The 26,302-nt window shown below is 32.2% G+C and overlaps 1 protein-coding gene across 27 annotated transcripts in view; it reads right to left on the reverse strand.

Annotated features, from left to right (window-relative positions):
- LOC105226572 (TLD domain-containing protein 2) overlaps positions 1-26,302 on the reverse strand; it is a 240,692-nt gene that overhangs the window by 25,943 nt on the left and 188,447 nt on the right. The window contains exon 1 of one of the 27 annotated variants that reach the window (XM_019990390.3): positions 17,160-18,043. The exons of 25 other annotated variants lie outside the window; for them this stretch is intronic. In XM_019990390.3, the coding sequence (XP_019845949.2) occupies positions 17,160-17,294 (135 nt within the window). In that variant the 5' untranslated portion in view covers positions 17,295-18,043. Of the gene's footprint in view, positions 1-567; positions 2,142-17,159; positions 18,044-26,302 lie in introns of those variants that run through there. One more of the 27 variants, XM_019990389.3, reaches the window with a different exon arrangement.

Genomic DNA, 26,302 nt, shown 5'->3' on the forward strand with positions numbered 1-26,302 from the left:
GTATGTATATATACACGTTTGTATACACGCTGAAAAATAATGTACATATCGCTCATTTTCTGCAAGACCGGCATAAGTCAAAAAAATCGATTTTCCAAAAAACGCGTTTAAAGTTTTCAACTAATTACAACCTTACACGGTGACTCCAAACGTGCTGAGGTCTACGAATTTTTTACTCAACAAATTAATAAAAATGTGCAAATTACGCAAGCAGCTAGAGGTGGTCCGACATGTCCGTAAACCGCACATAAAATGTGAATCTCCATTAATCCTCACTAACACAAACAAATTTAATGTGAACTGTTAACAAATTGCATAAACAATTCCATAGAAATCGCTGCGCCAAACTTCTATCTGTCGAGAGATGCTAATTATACCGCTTTGTTATTGTTGCCACATGCAAACAACTGATTAAAGAGACAGCTGACCGATCACGTTTGTCTATTTGATTAAACCCGTGTGGCAGGCAACGAACACATAGATATAGATTTATATACATACATACATATGTATGTGCTATGCAACGAATTGTATCTAACTGTTGTTGTTTTGTTTGACAACACTCACCGTTTCATGCATTTCGCCTCCCTCATCCAACAGCCCCTCAACACTTTGCACATCTTTTGTCGGCGACGGTGGCGGAGTGGGTGCGCGATTTTTCCCCGTCAACATGGAACGCGGCAAGAAGTTGCGACCATAACGCAAATAAAACCAACGCCCCCATTTGCGACCGGCTGCCGCCAAAGCCACCGCGCAGCCCACCAACGAAATGACAAACCACATGTTGCTGGCTTTTTAATTAAGGTTGCTGGTTTCCTTCCGAGTTAATTGTAAAATCCAGCAAAAAATTTTCAAAAAAGAACTTGTGTGGCTGATAAGCACACCTTTGAAAGCTTAGTAGTCGCACAACAGGTAGCTCTAATATCGCAAGTGGTTCGTCGTTTCCCTTGAGTTTTCGCGCTGTGCGCTTTGTGCTATTGTTTATAAACAAATGCGAACACGCACGATAAACAGAGCGTGAAAATGGAGCGTGCTGTGCGTGTGTGTGTGTGTCTGTGCGAAAAAAGCTTCCCGAAAGCTTTGAGAGTTGTGCGTACAATTTACCGGTCGATTCGTTGCTCTTTAGTATGCTCGCTATTTGAGCACGTTGTGTTTGGCGCTGAAGCGCGTGTGAAATTGAGCGCCTCTCTTGTCTTGTGCGTTTGTACGGTTGCCGTTCAGTGCTCCACTGCAACATTTGCTTTTATTCTGGTTTCTCTCACACAATCTTTTGTGCGCTTACGATTTGTTTATTTTTTTATTTTTTAGCTTTGTGGGCTTGTTTAGTTCTGTGTTTGTGTGCGTTGCTTATGCTCTTTCGTGTTTTTACACACATCGAATTTGATTTGCTAGCTGTCTGCCTCTATTCTCGGTTTGCGCTCGTTACTGTTTCTTTTTCGCTGTGTTTTACACTATTTTATCAATCGGTTTTATGGTCTTGTGACCAATTTGCTCGAACTAATATTGATATTTCCACATTTTGTCCGCTTCAAATTGCACAGTAGCGTAGTTTTCCAACATAGTCATCGGCGACATGCACTTAGTTTTGTTGTTGTGCGCAACTATTCGTATATTTTCAGTTGCCTCAACAAATATAACAACTATTTCACAATTTATAAATTATTTATTTTTCATTTGCTACAACAAATTTGCTATTACATTGATTTGATTTTATGCAATGAAACTTGTGACACCACCACCGAATTGGTCACATTAAAAACTAAAAGAAAACACCATAAAAATGTAAAACTCAGCTGTGCTTAGCTGTCGATTTAACGTTCCGCTTTGTGCTCTGCAGCATTTGACAGTGAAAATAGGAACCTTCTAACTAGAACGAGTAGGTGTCAAGTTCTTTCGATGAGCTCAGCACTGGGCTATGTGGAGGAGCTGCAGTCGTGTTGGGGACAAAGCTGTTGTTGATACGACCAAAGAGGAACAGCGCACATACAAGTAATTGAACGCGTAAGCGAATGATGTGAAACGTGAACTGGATTTCAAATGGCCAAAGAAATATACAAGCAATTTTTTGCCTGCACCAACAAGTACTAGTGAGTGTGAAACGCCGCCAGCGAGTGCCGTGCAAAGAATATACAAGCATAAGTAGTTAATAAACAAGCAGAGAGCAAACGAGCGAGAGCTAATGAGAAAAGGCGAGCGCTACATATTTGGAGAGCAGCAAGCAAATTACTCAATGAGACACCCAACTAGTTAAATTTAATAACGAACGAGTAACGAGTTGTAGGTGCGAGTGTTTATCAGCTACAAAAAATACACCGAACCGGTTACTTGCTTTCAAGAGACGGCATGACAGCGTAAGAGAGGCGCACGTTTGTTGATCGCGCGAGTGTTTATAACTCCAAGTTGGGTGTGTACCTACGGCCAAATTTTTTTCCATTACTTAGCTGCATTATTAACCACAAGCTTGCTGTATTGTGCAGCCAAATAACTGCAGCCGTTTACAGCGCTCTGTTTGACGCATCAACGCGTGAGTTGGAATGCTGACTCGGCTGTTTGACCATAATAGGCTAGTGGCTTGTCGAGCAAGCGGTTAAACCTGCTCCACTTGCGGTTTTAGAGGCGAGCGCGACAACGGCTTTGCTCAGCGCTTGCTTATACAATGTAGGCAGAGCAAATTCATGCCTGTAGCTTAATGGTAAAAAGTGAGCTTTAAGAAAATAACAATCTTTTTCTGATTTAGTAATTAAAATAATAGTTTTCTTGCTTGTTTACGGTCTGAAATAATTAAATTGCAATGGTTTTGCAGCAGCAACAATTACTTATAGTGGTTTCAGCATTTTTTTGTTTTGCTGTGCATAATAGTTTCATTCCAATTTGATTGGCTAGCTTTGAGTGTCGCGCAGCCACCCGGGCGTATGCGTGATTATTTATGGCGTTGGCCGTGCGCATGCGTTTGAAATTCTTGAATAAATAAATAGTTAATAATTTTTGTAATTTTTACAAATTAATATTATTTAAAGAATTTTTCTTTGGTTGCAAGTACACAGTTTAATTCGTAATGGGCGATACTGAGCTGTAAAAAATTGGGGCAATGCGACATAGGTCGTATGTATGTATGTATGTAATTTTGTCGTATTTTGGAATTTTTAATTAGTGAAATGCTTTAATAACGCATTTACAGCGATAATTTTAAATTAACATTTATTATATTAATTTTTTCCTATGCAATGGTCAATCAGCTGAGGGGATAGATGAGATATCATGATATGTTTGTATATTTCAGAGCTATTCTGGCTTGTTTGCTAGATTTTTGGAAAAAAGGTACTGCAAACAGGTTATTTACAGCCGGTTATTCTCTCAGTAAGCTTTGATTTTAAAATAATCTCACTTTCTTCAAATTTCTTGCCAGCGGATGACATTTAGAAATATATTTTCTAATCAACTCTTCAGTGCCCTCAAAACTCTATGAAGTTCCTAATGTTTGTGTGTGCATTAGCATGTGTAAATTATATTATATTTGCTTGCAAAGTTTGGTTGTGTAATTAGCACTTCCTCAATTTGAGGAAGTTTGCATTTTAAGCGGATGTTACTTGCTTTTGTTTGTACTTAAGAAGTATAACAACAATTTATTTGTTTTTATTAAATTGAATGAACACAAAAACCATGTACTTACATATAAACACATACTACACATATGTACATATATTGGTCAAGGGCAATAGTCGTTTGTGCTTTCGTACATGATAAAAATGTTTATGTTTTTTTCAACGCAATTTTCACGGAGACAAAAAAATTACATATTGCGCATGGGTACGTACATATGTATGTATGTATGTACTCGTACGTTAGGATGGTTAAGTGTTGGGTATATGTACATACATATATCTAAGATTGTACCTGTTATTTGTTTTTTATAAAATGTTTAAAGAGTTGTACTAAATTTGTTTTGTTCGCTGATGAAGGTTAAGTTAAAAAAAAATATTAAAAAAACATTAAATTATACTACCTACATAAAACAGGATATAAAAAATAAATTTAAATAAATTGTTTAATAAAAAAATAAATAGCAGCAGAAATAATAATTAATATTATTAATAACAACAAGAGTTAAAAAAATAATAGTATTACTAAAAATCAATATTAAATTTTTTTCTAAAAAAAAAATACTTACAGAGAAACAAAAATTAATAAAAATATATAATAATACACCACATCCGTTTAAGAAAAAATTGGTAACAACGAATATTGGAAATGTATTAAAAAATTAATTGAAAGAAAATAAAAATATTAATAATAAAAAATATATAAATAAATTATGATAATAAACTATATTTGCACTCAGAAAAAATGGATTATGATCAAATTAAACATTAAAAACAATGATTAGTAAAAAACACAAATTTACGCATCTTTAAAAATCGATAAATAAATTAATTTTCTTTGAAATGAAACAAAAAACTTTCTTGAAGCAAAATAACTGTAATAAGTGCAACGAAAAAAGAATAGTGAGTTTTGAATTTTTCGAAAGCTTTATTGCAATTCATTAAGTGCACAGAATCGGATGAAAATATATTTTAAATTTTATTTATCAGCAATTCATCGTATATACAAACATACATACTATATGTACATTTAAATACATATTTCAAGAAATGTACTACTGTTTATAAAATATTTCAGAACTTTGTTCATTTTTGTGAAAATATTTATCGAAAATATATGCAAACAAATGTACGAAAATAAATACTTACAATCTACCAATAACAAAGAAAATATAAGAAATTAAAAAAAAACTATAAATATACAAGTAAACAGCTTATATGGTGTTATCCAAGCTGAATAAATGCCAGCGGCCCCTAGTGCTGGCTTAACGGTCTGGAGCTTCAAAACGGAGCAAAACAAAAGCAAGCTGATTATATATGGTCATTGTTGTTGGTTGGCTGCATGAAAATTTGCACAAGCTTATATAAATATTTGCACACGTTTGCATTACGCTGTGTACATAGGTATACATGGATGTGTGTATATATGTAATAGCATCCAGACTCATAACCCTATTTGCTGTGACACACAGTGCAAAAATGATCGTTTGTCGATCGTTTAGCAAACTGAATGCTACAATTATTGACAGCTGTCAACAGCTGGCTGCAAGAAATGAGATAAAAATCGTATTCATATATAAATATACATATACAAATATACATAGATACGTATATGCAATCTATCTAACATGACAAAGATCTTATTGTAAAAATAAAGAAGGAAAAAAACACTTGCTTAGCTTGGCTTAGCTAATCGATCCAGCGCTTGCAATGAGAAACTACTTATCGATTAGTCAATAATTCTGTGCCAATTTATTGACACGAAATCCAATATTATAAATACATATATTTTTAACATCCTTTCGCTTTTCTAAAGCCAAATTAAATGCTAAAGAAATTGTAATGATGCAAAAACAAAAATACAACAACAACTCTAAATTGATTGACACAATTTATTGTTGCTTTTCGCAATTCTTAAATTGAATTGTAAATTGGTTTTTATGGCAACAACGTCCTCTACTCAATTATTTCTCAATGCATGCGTGAGGAACGCGACTTAGCAGCGACGATGGAGCCGGGAGTACTTAAATATGTATATAGTACATATATACATCTAGAAATGTATATATGCATAAATGCATATGCATTTATCAACAGCGCGATGCTAGGTGCCTTTGAGAACTAAATTTAAGTTGCCACATGCAATTTGTGACATAAATAGCAGCGCGATAAATGCGATTTAAATAATAATAGTAACGAGGACGCCGAGTGACCCAATCTAAAATATATTACAATATTATGAGCTTGAATCATGTGCCTTGAAATATAGTTTAGGAATATTTTTATGCATTTTAAATTATAGAACACATGGGAACACCTTAAAAACGAAAAAAATTAAAGATTCTATGAAAGAACTAGATTTTGATCGGTCAGTTTGTACGGCAGTTTTCCGATGTGAACAATTTCTTCGGAGATTCTATTATTGCCTTAAATAATAAACCCTGTGAAATTTCTGGAAGAAATCTCGTCAAATAAAAAAGTTTTCAATACAGGGATATGATTTTGGTCGTTCAGTTTGTACGGTAGCTTTGTATATGCTATGATGGTCCGATATTGGGGGTTCCGACAAATGAGCAGCTTTTTGAAAAAATATATGTAGCTATATGAACAAGTTGAGATTATAGATTAACAGCTTAAGCGAAATTTTTCATTTGTGGCAGGGCTGCCATACTTATATAGATTATTTAACAATAAGTTTTTTGAATCGGTGTTGCTTACAGTGCTATAATTAGAGAAAGATGACAACCCTAGAAGATCATTCGACAAGAATCGACACTTATGAATAATCATATTTTGTTCTAAGGAATTTTTACCCTACAATACGGCCGATTAAAAGTAGCCACGAAAAAAATTTGAGTTTCTCATGAAATATTTATGTTAAATAGATTCTGGGAAGTTGGTAAATATGTATGTATATGCAACCAATGTTAAGGATTTGTCTAAGAAAATGTAGAAGGAACAATTTTTAGTATTATAGTTCCATCCACTCATTCAAAATTATATAATAAAATGATTAATTAAGTAATAAGTTGCGCTCAATATAGTTTAATTAAATTGAAAATATATAAAATTTAGAGGTTATATAAATTATTAATTTTCAATTAAGCGATTTTCAATTATTAATTAGCATCACTTAATCATTAAATTTGTTATATAACTTTTACCGTAATAGATGCTAATTGAGCGATAACAATTAGGAGTATATAATTAACAATAAAATTAGCACATTTTGCATAGAAAAACATCGTGAAATATAGCAACAACAATTACTTCAAGCTTTATTAGCATATAATGACAAGAATTTGACAGTTCGTCAATTTTAATTGAGCCATCAGCAGACACTTTAGCAAATGTAAGCACCTACTTGGTAGTTAGCCATCTACAACAACAAGCCTTGAGTATTTGGCGTAATGAATACAAGGTTCGTAATACCATAAATACATTTACAGAGTTGGCAATTAGAATTTTCAGCACTTTTTGGCATGCATTATGGCCAGTAATTTTTTAAACGGCTGCCATTTGTGGCCATGCAATCGAATTGCAAAGGTAATGGCAGGCAATCAGTGGCTGAGACAGTTGCAATTAAATTTCGCAAATTTATGCGTTGCTTAAATACTTATTTAATTTACTTGGCGTATGCGGCCAAAATATAATTATAATTTTTAAATTTTTATTTGCACTTTTAAGTTTTTTGTTCGTAGGTATGCGTGGACATTCACAAAAATTTGTAAGTACTGTATGTGCGTATGTAGCATATTTTTTCAAGGCAGTGTATCAAACGTATAACAAGTTTTGTTTCTCGTCTTTTGGCTTTTTTTTGACTATATTATAAATATTTAATGACCAGGTGGGTTTATATGTAGCGACTGATGCGCATCAGCTATTTTAATGGGCATAAATACATACATACATATATGTAGATACATATTATAAATATCGCATCAAGTCAGGTGGGTCAGGTCAGCTGACTTCGGTTGAGCTGTTTATGTTTATATTGGAGTGTAATAAATACAAAACAAAAAACAAATTGGCATACAAAAGTCACGTAGTCGATTTATGCATATTTATCGATAGTTTCGACTACATTCATACATACATACATATATATATTATACATAGTATATAAAATCAAAGACGTATATTTATGATCACAAAATTGAGCTAAACAAAAAAAAATTGACTTTATTTGCACCGAATTTGTAATAAACTGTGCATTTTGTATAGCATAAAAGCTTTATATTGATCATGAGCAGTCAGTTTGTATTGCAGTTATGTATATGCTAGAGTGAACCGCAGGATTATCCTTGGTTAATAATCTTCGCCGAATTTCGTAAAGATACCGTGTCAAATAAAAAGTTTTCCAAAGAAGAATTTGACTTTGATCATTCAATTTGTATAGAGACTGTTGCTGTAGAGGTTCGATATCAGCGATAAGCTGCTTGTTCAGGAGAAAAAGGCGTGTGTAGTATTTAAGATCGATCTCAAAGACTAGTTCGCCCAAAAACAGACGGAGAGGTGGCCGACCAGTGGAAAAAGCTAAATTTTCATATTTTATAGGGTCTCCGATATTAGAGCTCGCTTGCACTATACATAGCGATTCCACAGGGATGAAGATTGAGTTGAAATTTTGTTTGTAGATTATCCGTCGTAATACTCGATCAGTTGAAAAAAACATAATAAGTGTTGCTACCGGCTTGAATATAGAAGTCAACAAATTTTTACAGAATAACTAATAGAATAATTCATAATTGAAAATATTTTTTACGATGTGTTGCGGCCTGTGTGAAAATTGAAAAATTGGAAATGAAAAGATAAGAGAAATATTGCAATTTGAGTATGAAATGGTATATGTTAAAAAAAGTTTTAAGAAGGGTTGCCACCTGCTTGACATTTTTTTTTTTCAACAAAAACTTTGAAATAAAGAAAAAACTATAATGTATACATTTTGAAAGTGTTGCCACCTGCTTCAAAATAACAATTCATTGATAGATGTATGGAATTAATTGATAGATCGAAAGAAAGACCTGTCATTTGTCTATTTTAAACTTTGTTAACAAACGTCTGAGATTGGAATTTTGAAGAGAGTTTTCGCCTGTTGATTTCTTATTCAATAAAATTGCTAAAATAAATTAAAAAATATATTGTTTGAATATGATTGCCACCTGCTTAAATAATGTGCGTCTAATGATGTTATTCTTAGTATAGTCCTCACCTTTATTTTTCATTTTATTTGTTAAAAAATAATTATTATTTTGCCAAAAACAAATAGGCTTCTCATAACATCGACATGTATACATATACATGTATGTATGTATATGTACATACATAAATGAAGGACCTTGAATTATGACATTTGGAGAGAAATATCTGACCCACTTTTATGATTGATCTGTCAGTTTTCTATATTGAGGATGGCTTCAAGCACATATGTATGACATATTAAAAAACACAACAACAAAAATCTCTTTCAACATACATAAACATACACATGTCAGCTTTGTTCCGTGCGAATGCTGCCACGCTTCTCCCACATATCTATGTATATAGATAATTATAAGTATGTTCTTTATGCCTCCTATGAGTATGAGTATTTATTACAAGCAATCTTGGAAATTCTATCGCAGCACACATGACACAATTGTGCCAAAGCAGAAACTCTGATCGACACAAAAACAAAAAGAAACGAAAAAAAAATATACACAACAAAAAAAATACAAATGAAATAGTATAAAATAACATATTCATAGGAGGTGCTGAGAGGAGGGCGCTTGTGGGTTGTGATGGCCACACCTGTTGCGGTGACAATACCAAATGACGTACAATGGCTGAATATAAATCTTTGTTAACTGGTATAAATTTACCCACAATTCACCGATCGAAACAAAGCGTGTGTTTTTTTCGAAAGTTAAGCTCTCGCTAGAGTTTTCTAACCCAGCAAGCATAAAGTCAAGCTATACTTAGATATTATATATATATTATACTTGCGTTCTATTTTTTATACATATTTCGTGAGCATCAATATTTGAGTAATGTGTTAAAGCAATAGTATTTAACTCAAAATTTTATTGATGGTTATATGTATGTGCCCACTGAGCTTTAAACTCACAAAAGAAAGCTTTTCAAAACGAATGTTTAAAACTGAATAAAAATTTTCAGCTTAGCATAATAACATCTGTTCGGAAATCCGTTTCTTAACCCATGACAGGCTTTACATGCTACGTTAACTGCCATTAGAGGCCTAGTAGCGCACACTTTAAGCTGTTTTAAACAAGTCCATTAAACTTTTTTTTTGCGAATCTAAGTAACCAATATCAAGAACAATATTCACATTTCATTCAAAATGAAACTGACAGTTTTTGTCATGTGGTTAACTGATCACTTGCATACTTATGTTTGCTCCGCGGCCTGTTAAGCTTTGGGTTTCAGTTTCTTGTTCTACTGCGGTCACGTGGATATGGATAAAGAAAAAGATACAGATTGAATGTGTATGAATAAGAACAATTGGCAATTTCCTTTTGAACGAATCGTTATTGTTTTTGCGTAATATGAAAAATTATATTGTACATACATAACATGTAAATAAATTTTAATAAATGGAAAACAAATTACCATAGAAAAAATAATGGAAATTATAATAAATACACACGGAAGTTATTTTAAAGGAAAATAACGGTTCTTATGAATTTTGACAGGTATGTTTAAATTTTATGTTTTTAATTAATAATGTAACGGTAAAATATAATAATAGTTACGATATTAGAACCATATATTGAACATGATAAATTTAGTAAAATAATATAAAATAATAAAATTAATAGAAAAATTAAAATAAAAAAACTAAAAATTATAAATGAAAAAATATATATATAATTAAAAAAAATTGGTTAGATTTTAAATCCAAAAAATTGCATTTTAGTACATACATATGTAGCATAAAAATTCCAGATTCGCTATCAGATATAACCAATACATAACCATTTTATAACAAAACGTAAAATTTTGTTTCAATATGAGTGGTTTCTACTTTCATCTTATGAAATGTGATGTTACGTTGTATTTAGGTGGCAATATGTATATACGAGGGCTGTCCGATAAATAACCGACCTCAACGTGAAGCTAGTGGCACATCTGAAAAAAAGTATCTACTTCAAATTGCGCATATTATAATAGCTACTCGCCAAAATTTCAGAAATTTATCTTGCGCAATTATCTGTCGACAGTCGTTTTTGTGAGTCTATTTCGGTGATTTCCCCAAAATGGAAAAAATTGAATATCGAGCTGTAATTAAATTTTTATTTTTGAAAGGCAATACGCCTTCACAAATCAAAGATGAGTTGGACTCTGTGTATGGTGACTCTGCACCATCGTTTACCACCGTAAAATTTTGGGCAGCTGAATTTAAACGTGGTCGCAGGAGCTTGGAAGATGATGAACGTCCTGGGCGTCCAAAAACTGTAACCACTAACGATAACATCGCTAAAGTTCATCAATTGGTACTAGACGACCGCCGGAAAAAAAAACTGTTTGTCACATATTAAACCAAGATTTGGGCATGAGAAAGCTGTCCGCGCGTTGAGTGCCGCGTTTGCTTACGCTAGACCACAAACGTGCGCGCATGAACATTTCCAGCGCTCTGTTGGCTCAGTTTAGAGGCAATAAGACCGAGTTTTGGCGCCGATTGATAACTGTAGACGAAACTTGGATTCATCATTATACGCCCGAAACAAAAATCCAATCTAAACAGTGGATTGAAAAGGGGGAACCAGCCCCAAAAAAACCTAAAGCTGTGTATTCGGCTGGGAAAGTGATGGCGAGTGTTTTTTGGGACAGCCATGGAATTATTTTTATCGACTATCTTGAAAAAGGAAAAACTATAACAGGAGCATACTACGCATCATTATTGGACAAGCTAAAGGAAGAAATTTCGAAAAATCGGCCACATTTGCAAAAAAAAGAAAGTCTTGTTCCACCAAGACAACGCACCATCTCACACCTCAACAGTCGCCATGGCGAAAATCCACGAATTGCGGTTCGAGCTGCTTGACCATCCACCTTATTCACCGGATCTAGCACCAAGCGACTTTTTTTTGTTTCCTTAACTAAAAACTGCGCTCGGCGGCCAGAGATTTTCGTCAAATGAGGAGGCAATCTCTTTTTGTGAACTCGTACAAAGACGCCAAGTACTATTTGGAAGGGTTGCAGAGATGGGAGCATCGCTGGGAGAAGTGTGTGGAGTTACAAGGAGACTATGTAGAAAAATAAAAAAAAAAAATTGAAAAAGTCGCGTGCATCATGGTTAGGTCGGTTATTTATCGGACAGCCCTCGTATATTGTATAATTATTTTAATACATATGTATTTATAAAAAAAATATATAGTTATAAAAAAATTATAAATTCCCCTTAAAAATTCGCTATGAACTTTATTCATTTTCAACGATTTTTTTTTTGTTAATAAGGCACTAGCTTGCCCCTCTGTGTGACGTTGACAGAAAGTGGGGTCAGTAAGGTGAAAACATAATAAAATAAATAACAATAATTTCACTCATTATGACAACATTTGCAAATGCAATTACATAGAAGTAATGCGTTTGTTGACAATAAAAAATAGCAAAAAATAATAAAAAATAGAAAACATTTCACCTCTTAAAATGTGCGCAATAAAACGCAGGCGCCTATTGTTTAAGCTTAAAGTCGAAACATCCAAAGTTTAATCACCCTGAAATCGTACAAAAAAAAATACTTGGTATTTGTTTCTTCACACTACGTGGTCACCACAGGCACAACGCCTTAGGAAAAAGTTACACGTAACGGTTTATCGCATATTTACCTTTTGCATAAATTAATAGATGCAAACAAGAGTGAAAGAAAAATGCGTTTTGCCGCTATTTACATACGCACAGACATACATATATGGTATATGTATTTGTGTACATATGTATGATTATAGAAAGGTAATTAGATATGTATCTAAGTTGCTGGCCGCGAATGTGCACCGTGCGTGCGCAGTGTAAGGCGACGAGCATTGAACCAAACGGCAACGTGTCAACATTGTAAAAGGCAATAGAAATTTCTGCATTTTTGCGCAATATTTGGCAGCAGACGCAACGACACACATACATACTTATGTACATAAGTTTATATTTAGTTGCAGCAATTGCTTGGCGCAGCAGAGCTTACAAATGACTTTAGAGCTTGCACTCTGCTGTGTAAAGTGAAAAGCAGAATGTGGTAAAATTGTTGAAAATAGTAAAATATTTTCTGTAGTGAAAATGAGCTGTGAAAAAACAACAACAATAGCTACAAGAGTCGATTATACGCGTAAGTGCAGTTGGGAAGCTTCCAGAAACCGCACCTTTTCACTTATAAAATTTTTCTTGGCTGACTGCCTGAAGACTCTGGCAATAATTCAAACAGGTACTTACATATGTATATATGGTATATATATACTCACATACAAAACAAACAAATATAGCTATACTCCTATATACATATATGTATGTATGTATGTATGTATACAAAATCTTTAGCTATGTTTTGTTGCCATTTGCATAACGTAGTATTGCAGTTGTTGTTGCCATTTACTGACATAATGCGTTATGGCAGCGACTGATATTACAGCATTATTTTTTCCTCGTGCATTTATTGCTTAATTGCTGACAACTATGTATGTATGTATGTTGCTTGAATGCATTTTTATAGATCGATTTTTTCTGCGGTCTGCATGTAGTCACTTGCCTATTTTAATTACTATTTCGTAATTAGTTAGAAAATGCAATTCCAATTTCAGAGATAAACTGTAATTTCTTGGCACACATATCGATGGGCCGACGTCGCAGTCGCCATGAGCATAATAGCAGCGAAAGCATTGTCAATTATTGAACAATAACTGCAGCGATAGCTACAAATAGCTAAAATCGACTTAAGCTAACTTTGGTGTTTGGGTTTAAAATAAAAATATGGACATAAATTTCATTTAATTTGCCACCAAACAATAAATGTTTCATCTATTGTACGAAACTCCTTTTCCAAATAAATTAAGTGAGCTTTAGAGCTAAATATAAAATGTTTCTTCAACTACCATAAATTCTTAATATCTTTTTAGTTTGGCTATCATTTTTTGTCTGAGTATCCTATTTTTAAAACTAGAGGAATAGTTCAAGCTATTTAAGTCAGTATAGATTTACTCACTATAGATTTGAATAAATCTGCAAAAATTATTGTAACCGATTTTATACAAAACTGCAATAAATTTTGTTATAATTAGAATTGCGCTCTGAGTATTAAAAACATGCTTATTTTTTTGAATGAATAATTTTATTACCTTTTTAAATATCGTTTCATATTTTTAAAATAAAATTTTTATATTTTCTATTTGCATAACTAACTAAACTCTCAATTTTAACTGCGTGAGTTTTAAATTATTTAAAGCTATTATTGAAAGGCAAATTGAAAAAGCTTGCAACCTCAAGAGAAATTTTTCGGTCACTGTTAACGCTAGAACATGTGAAAGAAATTTAACTAAATGCTGAGAAATACTTGAATAAGGCCCAGATATGACTTTTGCGAAGTATAAATCATGTAGTGCTAAAGAAAGCTTGGATAACTGCAACACAGTAAGCGAACAAAACTCAAACTAAACAAAAAATTGTTAGCATATTTAGTTAAACATACTTTTTAGGTCAATGATGATTATTTCAAATAGTTCTAGCAAAATTACGAGTGTTCAAAGAGTAAGGCTATGGTTCAAGGCACAAAATTAAAAATAAATATGTCAACTATTAAACTAATAAAAATATTTTTTTTTGGAGTGCATATACTATTTTATTATTATGTTTTCATTGAGAAAAATTTCTGAAGCCTGCAATTTTAGCAACAAATTTTTGTAGTTATATTTCATACAACAAATTGTTCAAATAAAAAAAAATATTTATAAATAGCTTTATATGTTTTTATATTTATACAAAAAAAGTTGTTTTTAAACATTTGTTTACCGCTTTTTGATGCATTCGTTATTCATTCTGAATAAATAAATATGTCAGCATGTTATAACAATTAGAAATCAATATAGCATAAATAAAGTAATTACATTTTTATTAAACGCCATTTTTTCGCAACACGCTGCCCTCGCTTAACAGCAAAATATATGTACGTACAAACTTTATGTATATTATACACATATATATTTACATACATAAATATAAATATATATGTAGTATACTATATATTTAATTAGAAAATGAATATAGGTTTAAAAAATGTTGTGATATGTTGTTTATTGTTTCGGCATATTTCGCGCGGTAAATTAGTTTTACTGTTGTTTTTTTTTTGTAAAATAATTTCTTCACTAATTACAATACGTGCACATGCACTTATCTATATTAAAAATATAATTTATTTCGAAGTTGCAATTTCGTTGCGCGCTGACGTCGTAAAGTCGGAAAAAAAATTATTTTCTGTCACAAAACCCGTTAACCGAAATCTTCGTTGCCGCAAACTTTCACTTTGCTTCCATACACTGCTTTATCATCAAACGACACGTACATATATGTATTGTCACGCTCTTTTTGGCATGATTTAGTTGATTTTCGAAAAATAACAGTAAATATTGAAATAGCTCTTGTTTCTAAACTTTTGAAGTGATTTCACAAAAGCAAGTTCTTTTTAAACGGGCAAATGTCTGCTTTTTGGCGGTCACACGTCAACATTTTGGTAGAAATAGACTCAAGAGGCAGCGCAAGCAAACTGACATGTGGAAGATGAGCAAAGCAGATGAGGCGATTTCTAGTGTGGGAAGGCAGAAGAAGCAACGCAAACGAAATGTTTTTTAAAAAAGGTAAGAACAACAATTACACAGAAGAATATAAATAAAAATATGAAAACAAGAAGTAAGAATAACAAAAATATTTGAAGATTTTAGAAAAGAGAATATTGTAAACAAAACAAAAACTGAAAGCACAAGCAAACGTACCAATATCTATACAAGTTAAAGCGAGCAGCAAGAAATATCTAAAAATATTCAATTTGCTGCAGAATATTCTAGTAAAATATTTCGAAAGGTCGTATTCGAAATATGTATGTATGTTTGTATTTATGTATATTTAGCTGAATGCAATGTCGAAAACAGAAGGCAATGGTAAGCGCTTTACAAAACCACAGTGTCTTTATTTACATGTGTTTTCTTCCACGAAGTCATGACTGACGACAAGAGAATGGTAACATTTAGGTTATGCCAGATCTTCAAACAAATAGTTCTTTAAAAAATAATGTTTGTGTACAGATATGTAACAGTAACGGTGAAAAATTACGATTTTCGAAGTATATTTTTTTCTTCGTAGAAAATATAATGGAAGACGATTTATCTCTTATAATTTTTTTTCTTTTCAATACAGAAAAACTCAAAACTAACTATATATATTTTCGGGACAAATACGATATATTGAAACATAAATTAATATTGCGATTACCGTGTCATAAGTCGCGTATTCGATTTAGAGTCGTTATAAGTAATAAGGCTAGGCAACGAGATGAAGATATGGAAACTATCCGGATTGATACAATACGAAAACTTCAGAAAATACTGATGCTCATTATTGAGATTTTACTTCTCTGTAAAATTCTTGATTATGGTTAGAAATATAAATTCAAGTTCCTCTTAAGCTTATTTATATACAAACAAAGGCAGGAATAGGTCGGATTATAATGCGAACCTGATTTCAAAGCTTAGAGAATGAAATTCTATTGTGGTCTTATCTGATCTAATAATATCGAACATGCAGTCTACTCAAGAAGTCTGAGAACAACCTTTCAATAATAATAGAATAACGAATAATTCAATTATTTGGGATGGTGGAGGCAGAAAGCATTAGGATTAATCGCGATCAGCAAGTCATACGTCGATAACTGAACTCAAGATACTTAAATGAGTCCGGTACCGCATAATATACGGAGAATATTTCGTGGTTTCACGAGAATAATTGGGTATATTCAGTGAAAGTTGCTATGCGGGTTTTAAGATGGGATGTACATGTGTTGTTTTAGATGGAGAACTTTTGGGTGGCGTTTGATTGAATGATTATTACTATAAATTTCTACGAAGCAATTGAAGAGCTTTCAAAGTTTTGATGAAGAAGTAAAGACTTGTGTCGAACGGTTTTTTCGAGTAGACAATTGCTTTGCTGGATACTCGAAAAACATTCACATTTAAGTAAAAATTTCAATAAGAAAAATTATTACATATATATAAGAAAAATTTTTTAAAACATTTTTGCTAAATTTTAGTGTTTGAAATATATCTTTTCGGAGAAACTTTTTGGCTTTCATTTTCAAGTTGGTAAATATAGACATTAAATATGGACTTTAGTACCGTTAACTAATTTTTAGCCTCGACCCATTCACCTTGTGTATGTTTATTCATGATATTTAACAGTTTTTTATTTAAATAAGTATAATTAGTATCGTGAATAATGGCAAATAAGGTTATTGCGTAACAGTATTTTCTTTTACTGTTCATTTAAGTATGTAGGTATGTATGTACTATATATTGAGCAACTAATAATTACCTTTTTCTTAATATATTTAGCAATTTTCGAGAGCTTTATCGCTTTGGCATTTAATTTGTGCGAGGTCGGCTTACTCGCCGGCGGCATATCGAATTTGGCTATTTTGGGTAGCGACTCAATTTGATTGCAACTCATCTTGACTGAGTTTGAATAAATGTTTGGCGCAAAACACAAAGAGCACGTTTTATGGCTTATTTTCAGAGTTTTTTTCAGCTGTGATCAAATTTTCGTATTTTTTGTATTTTGTATTTTTATGTGATTTAAGCCGAGCGAAATTCAATTTTTGTTGTAATTTAATTTTATTTTATTTTTAATATTTTATTGTTTTGAAGTGTTGTGGCAATAAAATGCAATGACTTAATTGTTTTTGGTATTTTTTTCCAACAAATTATGGGCGAGTTTAAGAGTAAATTAGCAAATTAGCTTCAAAATATTTTATTTTTAAGTTTTTGCACAAATTTATTAGCGATTATACTTATTTGGCTACACTTTTGCTTTGATTTCACTACTTTATTTAATTGAATATTCTCTTATTTGAAAGCAGTCACATTTTCACAATTTACTCGTTCACAAATTCAATGCACAATTTTGTATGCGACCACAGACTCTTCCACAAACTTGCTTTGAATGGAAGTGTAGTGGAAAAAATACTTGAATTTCTAAGATTTACTTTCTTCGCTAACAACTCTCTCAAAATGTATATTTTGTTTTAGAAAAAATGTATTTCAATTTGTTGAAATCAACATTTAACTTTACTCCAGTTAAGTACGAGCATTTAGTAGGTATTGACAGGCGAAGAGCTTTTCTGCTTGGGCAGGTTGGTCGCGAAACGCCGATCGTTAATTCAACGTGTGTGAATAATAAGAAGCACAAATTGTGACTGAATGAAATGTTTTCGAAAACTTCGAAACGCTTCGTCGGCGCACAGCGCTGTGACGGTGGCATATAGTCGGTGGCCTAGTGGCCGGCGTCGGTGTTCCTAGAGCGGCACGATCGCAACAGCACCGAATTCAAATGCAATACTATACAATTGAATAGACAAGATGAAACGCACATACATACATATGTACGCATATGGGGGGCTTGACAGCGCTGACCATATACTAGTCAAATAGCTTGCAAGTCGCGTAGCCAGCTTGTCGGCTCAGCGCGCTTTTGAGTGCTCGAGCGAGCGATGGTCAGTGTGGCAGTTGTGACGATCGTTGCTTCGTGGTTGCACTTGTTTGTTGCAGCATAAAATATTTGCAAAAAACTTTTACTTTCTTTTTGCTTTCTGCTGCTGCATTATCAGTAGTGCGCTGCTGGCCTTTGAGACCCGTTTTTTCGCTCTCGCTGTTTTTGCTTGCAAGCAAAGCACGTTCGATCTCGAGAGACTTGCAATTGAAGCTACTTGACGCTCAGTTTGAGTTTGTTTGACAAACAACTTTTAATAAAACTATTAGAAGCTTTTTGGTCAGCATAAATGGCAGCGTCTAGTGCGTGTCATAGTTCCCCACTAAATACATACTCGTATATGTACATATGCATAAATATATCAATATATATACTCTTAAGTAACTGCTTACATATACACACACTGTCTAGGTATGTACGAGTACCAACTTTTTCCACGACTTATTAGTTTTACCTTGCTAGCTATTACAATTCAATTTCACTATCATTAAACAAAATTTTTTAAACTGTCGAAATAATTTAAGCTCTATTTATGAGGTTTTGTCAGGTTTTGTTTTCGATAAATATTTTAAGCCGCCCATAATGACAAAGACAGACAAGTGGCTGTCTACAGTAAATTCCCCATATTTAACAAATATGATGAAATGAGGCTTTGCGTAAATTGTTCTCCTTTTATTCTACTTTTCTTAGCTCCGCTTTTTTAGGCTGTTCTGAAAGAGTAGAAAGTAGAGAGAGTCAAAATATCTGTTGCTAAAAATGTAAAACAATCTTTTGTCATTATCAGTATGCCTCATACGTAAGTACATACGTATTGCGAAAGCTGCCACATACTCGTAATATACGACCAAGCGCAAATTTGGGTTGATAACACAATGGGCGGAACGGTTATATGGTGCGTAGTGAGAAATGAAAATTGGTACAATTGTTGAAGAAAACATATATTTGTGGTTGTTACAAAAATAAAGGCAAGTTTGAAGATTAGTCTGCAGATGAAGACGGTTAGATATACAGATATTCACCACTACAAATTCGCCAAACTAAAAATATTTTCATTATTAATATGCACTCACTCTATCTAGCGTAGTACATATACATATGTAGTCCACCACACCAAAATTCACCACATCTAACTTACCACAGACGAACTCACCACAGTGTTAAGTTTGAAAATATTCAAAAACTTGAATATGGTTTGGCATTTCATTTTTAGAGATAGTTGAAATCTTTGTAATAAATTTCTTATTAACCCGTACGTGGGAAAAAATTGACTTATAAGTACTTATTGTGGACAAGAATGACCTGAGTACATTTATTAACTACAATATTACTTTGTTGTTATACCGTCATTTGATTACCAGTTGTTTTCGTCACTGGAAAGTCTAATTATTCTTTATCGTATTATTCACGTCTTTTGAAAGAAGCTCTCAGTTCTGAGAAATTTTATTTTACTGACCAGGGAGTGTTCCGAGACCAATCTAATTTGATATGGATATGTAATACTAGTTACGACGCGAGCTATTAAATAAGCCAGGGCAGACAACAAAGTGGCCTTATTGGTGATACTTTTTATAATCGATATTTGTTGATATTCGAAAACATTTTAATTATTATCTCTTAAAGATTTAAAAAATGATAAACAAAAAGACATGAAAACCAATCGTCCACCTGACTGCACTCAGCTCATTGAATTTTAAACAAAGCCTAGAACGAAAATCGAGAGTCTACGTGATCAACTTGAGCTGACTTTTCAATCAACAAACCAGTTATACCATCCGAATTAATGGATTTATTAGAATATGAATTGAAACCAAAAAATAATATAAAATGAAAATCAGCCCAAAAGAAATTATTTGAATTAAAGTTATCGATAAATTAGCGAAAAACTTTGATCTAATTTTAAAATTTTGGATTTTATTGGGAAATATGGATAACTTACTGAAAATTCATTGTAAAAAAATCGATAATTTATCGAAACTTTTATAATTAATTTTGAAATATCGATAATGATGTACATATATACATACTTGTATATGACAAAGAAAAAATAATTGAAAACATCGATTTACACAGCAAGTCGTTGATGTTTTGACGCTTTGTGTATTGAACGCAAGGAAAAACGCAATAAATTTGAATTTGAATTTCAAAATGATTTGGCCGTTACAATGTTGCAAAAAATAAATATTGTAAATAGGCGTGAAATGCAGAAATATATTTACATGCAAACAGCTATATGAGTACGTGCAGAGAATAGTTTCGAATTCATCGCATTCCTTTCCACTCGCTACGACATGTCAGGGGTAATAAATTTCGATGGGTACAAACTTGTACCAGGTGCTTCGTGCCGGTGCGGCCATAAATTTGTAAATAAAGTGTGTAGCAACTTTACCTATTTTACTATTTCTCTTTAAATACTTGTAATGATTTTATTGAGATTGCGCAACTTATTTGAATTTTTTCATTCTCTTAATTTCTACGGAAAATAACTGTAATAGCCGACTCATTAAAGTTAAATAATTATATTAAAGTGCAGAATTTACGACAATAATGAAACGAAAGCACAATTTGCACCATAAAAAACTGGCCAAAACTGAATTTTGCAATTGAAAAGAGTTCCGGGCATATTTTGTTGTGTGTGATGACTTGAAGAACTTATGTATGATGACTTAGTTGACTAAAAATGTCATGAAAATATCAATAAAACTTTGGAAAACTCTTAACGCTTTTCTGTTATTTAAATTTTTCTTATTAAATATTTACCCCTACTCGATTGCACGCTTTAAAAATAAGTTCCTTTAGAAGAAGAATTTGACTAAGAGCTCTAATGAGCCCATTTATGAACACATAAATTTCAAACTAATAAGTATGTACTAAGCTGTAGGCATTCTTAAATATAAAGATTAAAATTTTAGCTAATGAAATAGTTAAAAATATAAAACACAATTATTACAAAAACAAAAATAAAATACTAAAATCAAAAGAGTTATGTATGTTGAATGGAGCCATTGTTAGAGGCAAACATACGAAAGCGCTTAGAGAATTAATTGCTGATATAATTCATGTAAAACTTGAAATGCAACACTGCTGATGGCAACTATGAACCCGCCTAAAATGAGGCTACGATAGATTTCGGCAGTCACTCCATTAGCAAAGGTTTTACTTGCAACTCGTAGGAAAACACACGACGGATCGATTAATGGAACGATGAAGACTATATTAAAACAGAAGTTTTGTATATTCACAAGCCTATGAAAAAGTGTATAATGAGTTCAATTCATTTTTAATTGAGTTCGAAAATTATAAAAAACAGTAATCTAAAAAGCATCGACTTTCTTAGTCAAAAAGCCAAACAAAAAAACTCGTCATTAAAATATCACAGCCGTCAACTCTCGTTGTATCGGGTAGTCAATAAAAGAGTTTGTCGACGAGAGTAAGAAAAACAAAACTTCCATAATACTATCACAAAAATGTTATACATTAAAACAGGTTTCAGGAATTTTTCGGTTTGCATATCGTTTCGTTTTACATATTGTGGGGTCAATTATTGGCGGCGATTACTGACGACACCGTAAACGCCATTAGCACTGCTAGGCGATTTTTTTGCGGCAGCTTGACAGCAATACAAAAACCAATATACAATTGTTTACAGATATATATGTTTGTTGTTGTAGTCACAAATGTCTAAATCCAGAACTATTGAAGCGAATAAAAGTTATCTGAGCATTTTTGTAATTAAAACGTTATTCCAAGTCGTAAAATGTAAAGTATTTGCTAAACAATCAATAGAGTTTTGTAAAAAACTTGCCTTTGCCGTAAAAGTCAGTTAATTGTATGAAAAATATCACCCCTGACAAGTGAAGTGTTGCATTTGAAATAACACCGGGTAACACGTGCCGCCGTATTAAATAACCGGTAAATCTAATAATCGACTTAATCATGGCAATTATAATTGACATCCGTGTTGCAATAGTTTAAGTAAATTGTATATACTATATAACGAGTGATCCAAGTAGAGGTACTTTTCTCAATAGCCCTTTCTTTTATTGGATAATGTTCGACCGAATACGCCGCGTCCTTTTTCCCCAAAAAAATACCTTAAATGGATAAAAATTACATTTTTTAACTTAACTACTACTTAATTTAATCAAATAACAGGGTTTAGGGAGATATTAATAATTTACTAAATTAGAGTCTCCAAAACGCTCATACCGAGTTCGCTTCCAAATTTAGTTTATTTCCGATGCACTTCATGATTATGAGATATCTCTTTAAATACTTAAATCGTTTTTGCCTCTTTTGAGTCTCCTTAAATTTTTTAACCGAGACAGTCTTCGAACTTTCACTTTTTGTCACACCCACATAAATGAAATAACAGAAGAAACAAAACTTTTCCAGAAGTCTTTCCTTCAATTCATTCAACTGTCGCGACTTTTTATTTTTAGAGAGCAGAAGGAATTTATAGCCTCTCATTACATAATTGTGTTGAAGAACATAAATATTCATAATACCTAAATCGATTTTACTTCGTTTTTAACGGTTTCGAACTGCACCCGAAACACCCTTAAGCCGCTAACTGAGACTGGTGCGATTTCATAACACAAGATTTGATATAAAAATATATGTTTGCTGATTTTTCCTTCTTTTTATATGGTGTCTGGTTATTTAAGAAACAAAGTTAATAAATAAACCATATTTGTGGTAGTTATTGTTTAATGGCTGTCGGCATTAAATGTGAGCGATTTAAGTACAAAAGTGTGTGAAAAAACAAAACGAAATTTGTGCTAGAATGGGGTTAGAATTGTTTTCTTTTCTTTTTGATTTTGGAATTTTCTCGATAAATAGTCATCCGACTTTGTATGTATTTGTTAAAAGAACGATTTGAAACGAGTTATTTTGAGGCAAGTATGGACAGACTGTTGTATATAGAATTAGTATATTAGTATATAGAATTAAAAATATCCGATACAAATTATAAAAATGATCTAGTCAAAATCAATGTAGCAAAATTTTAGTTATTTAGGAACACCTATATTGATATAATTTTTTAAAAAATAATTAGCCGTTTGGAATTTCACATTTTTATATATAAAACAAGAAATGTTTTGTGTATAAATAAAATACCGATATTCGGAATATATAATTTTTAGAAAAATAAATTAAAAAAAAATTATTTTGTGAGATTCGCATATATTTTTATATATTTATACCAATATTCAGTAAAAATTAGATATTTGTTTTTTAAATTTTTTGTCATATAATTTATACCCATACTAATCGTTTCGGATTCCGTAGCAAGAAATTATACTAATTTTGAGGTTAGAGACGGTAGACTGTTTGCTAAGTAACTATCGTATAATTCAAAATTATTTGGAATATTGAAAAGAGTGACACGGTTCTCTAACAGGCAATTAAATTACTGAAAACTTATTTCGAAGACCTTGGATTACTTAATTTTGATTTTCTATGAATTATTCATACCCACTGCATTATTCATTCCTCGGTCTCTTCTAATTTTTATTATAACTGTTCTTTTTTGTAATTTTCGAAGTACAGAATTCTATATCATAAAGAAGTATGTACTTAATATTTCAAACAGGTTTAAGAAATAGCACTTTGCTGAAAATAAAATTAAAAATAAGAAAACACAACAAATAATTTTCGATTGCATAAAAGAGACTTAGAATGCCAAAAACCCGTAGCGCCAAGCTATCAAAAAAGCGTTATGATAATCACTTTTGGGGGCTTGTTGCCTTGCCGAATACATAGGCCAAGGTGCGATTAAAAAGATACGAAAGTTAAGGAAATATTTTTGTACACTCGTGCTTTGAATGCTGGCGTTAAATTGCCATTCATTTTGACTTAGACAAAGAGACTTGCTTTGCAGAATATCAGTTCACTGCGATCAAGTGTGTATAGCTAAAACGTCTATTGTCTATTAAGTAGATGTATAGTATATTGGCGTACGTGTACTTTTGGGCGGGCAGCTGTTTCATAAATGAGCTGAGCTTAAAATAAAGTAGAGAAAAAAGACGCTCAGCTCATTAAGTAACGCTGCGAAGAAACTTGTTTGCAATTTTGCTAAAAATTCCAAAATAGATTTTAAATTTGGTAGCTGCCCGAATCTGCTGCGCTTATGTATGTGTACTTTCGAAGTTGGATGCTCTGCCGAACAGGTTTTAGCACTTCTCATCGTTTATTTACAGAATTCAAAAGAGTAAATGAAAAGAGCCAAAATAGAAAAAAATGCACTTTATATTTATTAACATAAATATAAAAGAATTGTAAGAGAGATAATTAATGAAGTCAGTTATGAAATTAATCAAATCGAGCAGATGTGCTCACTGAGGTCGGTATGTAGTTCTATGTACATGTAAAGTACGTTAGTAATGACAATAGAAACGGAACAGTCGTACATAAAGTAATTAAACATGTTATATGCAGTGGGTCGTAGTTGTTGAGATGATATTAAAGCATCTATTAACGCAAACCAGTGATATTTTGCACAAATAAAAGGTATGATATTTTCGGGATCCCGAAGTTATGAAATTTTAATTATAATATTATATGCCTTAACTTTTAGTTATTAGTATTTCGATAAGAATTCAGTGAAGTATTCAATCAATATTATAATTAACATAACAAAAATTAAATGATTTTGGGTTTTAATAAAAATATGTGTATGTATGTACATAAATATATAATTTTTCACTATACTATATCCTCAGAAAAAATTTTTCATGAAAAACTTATTTGAATAAATGTTAAAAACTCGTCTTCATCAGAATAATTAATTTATTTTAGGTAACGAAATTTCGGGTTACAAAAAATTACTCGATATTCTCCAAACTGTTCGGGATTTGTCAAAATAATTATCATTTTTGAATGTCGAAATTTAGGGTTTCAGAGAATTACTTGATATTCTCGAAAATGTTCAGGATTTGGCAGAATAAATATCTTTTTTTTAATCCCGATTTCGAGGTTTAGAAAATATTTTGAAATCCTCCAAATTGTACGCTATTTGACTGAATACTTGATTTTTTTTTTAATCCCGAAATTTCGGGTTCCGGTAAATTGCTCGGTATTCTCCAAAATTTTCGGGATTTAAAGGATTAGTTAAAAATATCAAAATTTAAATATTTTCCTTTTTCGGGATTTAAGGTGCTATTTGAAAATCTCAAAATTTCAAAATGATCCAGATTGTTCGGCATTAAAGTTATTAAATATAAGTCGATTCTATTTCTGACAAGAAAAATGGCTCGGTACCAATACTTATTACCACCACTGTTTATATATAGTAAATTGAAATTCTATTTTTATTCATATGACTATGTGGCTCGCGTCATCAACTTACTTAACTAATTTCATATGCAAAGATATCCGTAAAGCCTGCTGCCAGTAACACTGAATTCCAATATTTTTCAATAGAAGCGTGTTTTTGCATTCTAACATATTTTTTTGCCTTTTCTATATTCTGTTAAGAAGAAATTACAATGGCATAAAATATTAGTGGAGCGTGCGCAGGCGTACGATTGCGTAATGCAACACTAATATTAAATGCTAGTGACCGGTAGTTTAGACAAATAGATAAATAAAAAATTCCTATTGTTATTCATTGTTTCAACATAAAAAGTTGAGAAGACATATTTAAAATTCCAAGTCATATATTACAAATTTATTCAGAGTAAAAGTGAGCTGTCTAAAGTCCTTAGCAGAAGGAACGTCAATTGCGGCTATGATACCCATCACAGATGCATTTCTTATAACATAAAAGAATTTGAATGGCGGCAGCTATAGACTATAGTAATCCGTTCTGTACAATTTATTCGGCGATCAAAGCGTGGACTTGAGCAAAAATCTATGTCAAATATCGTGATAAGTTGGCAAATAAAAAAGTTTTCCATACAAGGATTTGATTTTGATCAGTTTATATGACAGCTATATCCTATAGTGATCTGATATCGGCAGTTCTAACA

Source organism: Bactrocera dorsalis, chromosome 2 (assembly GCF_023373825.1).
Source record: "Bactrocera dorsalis isolate Fly_Bdor chromosome 2, ASM2337382v1, whole genome shotgun sequence".
Lineage (NCBI taxonomy): Eukaryota > Metazoa > Arthropoda > Insecta > Diptera > Tephritidae > Bactrocera > Bactrocera dorsalis.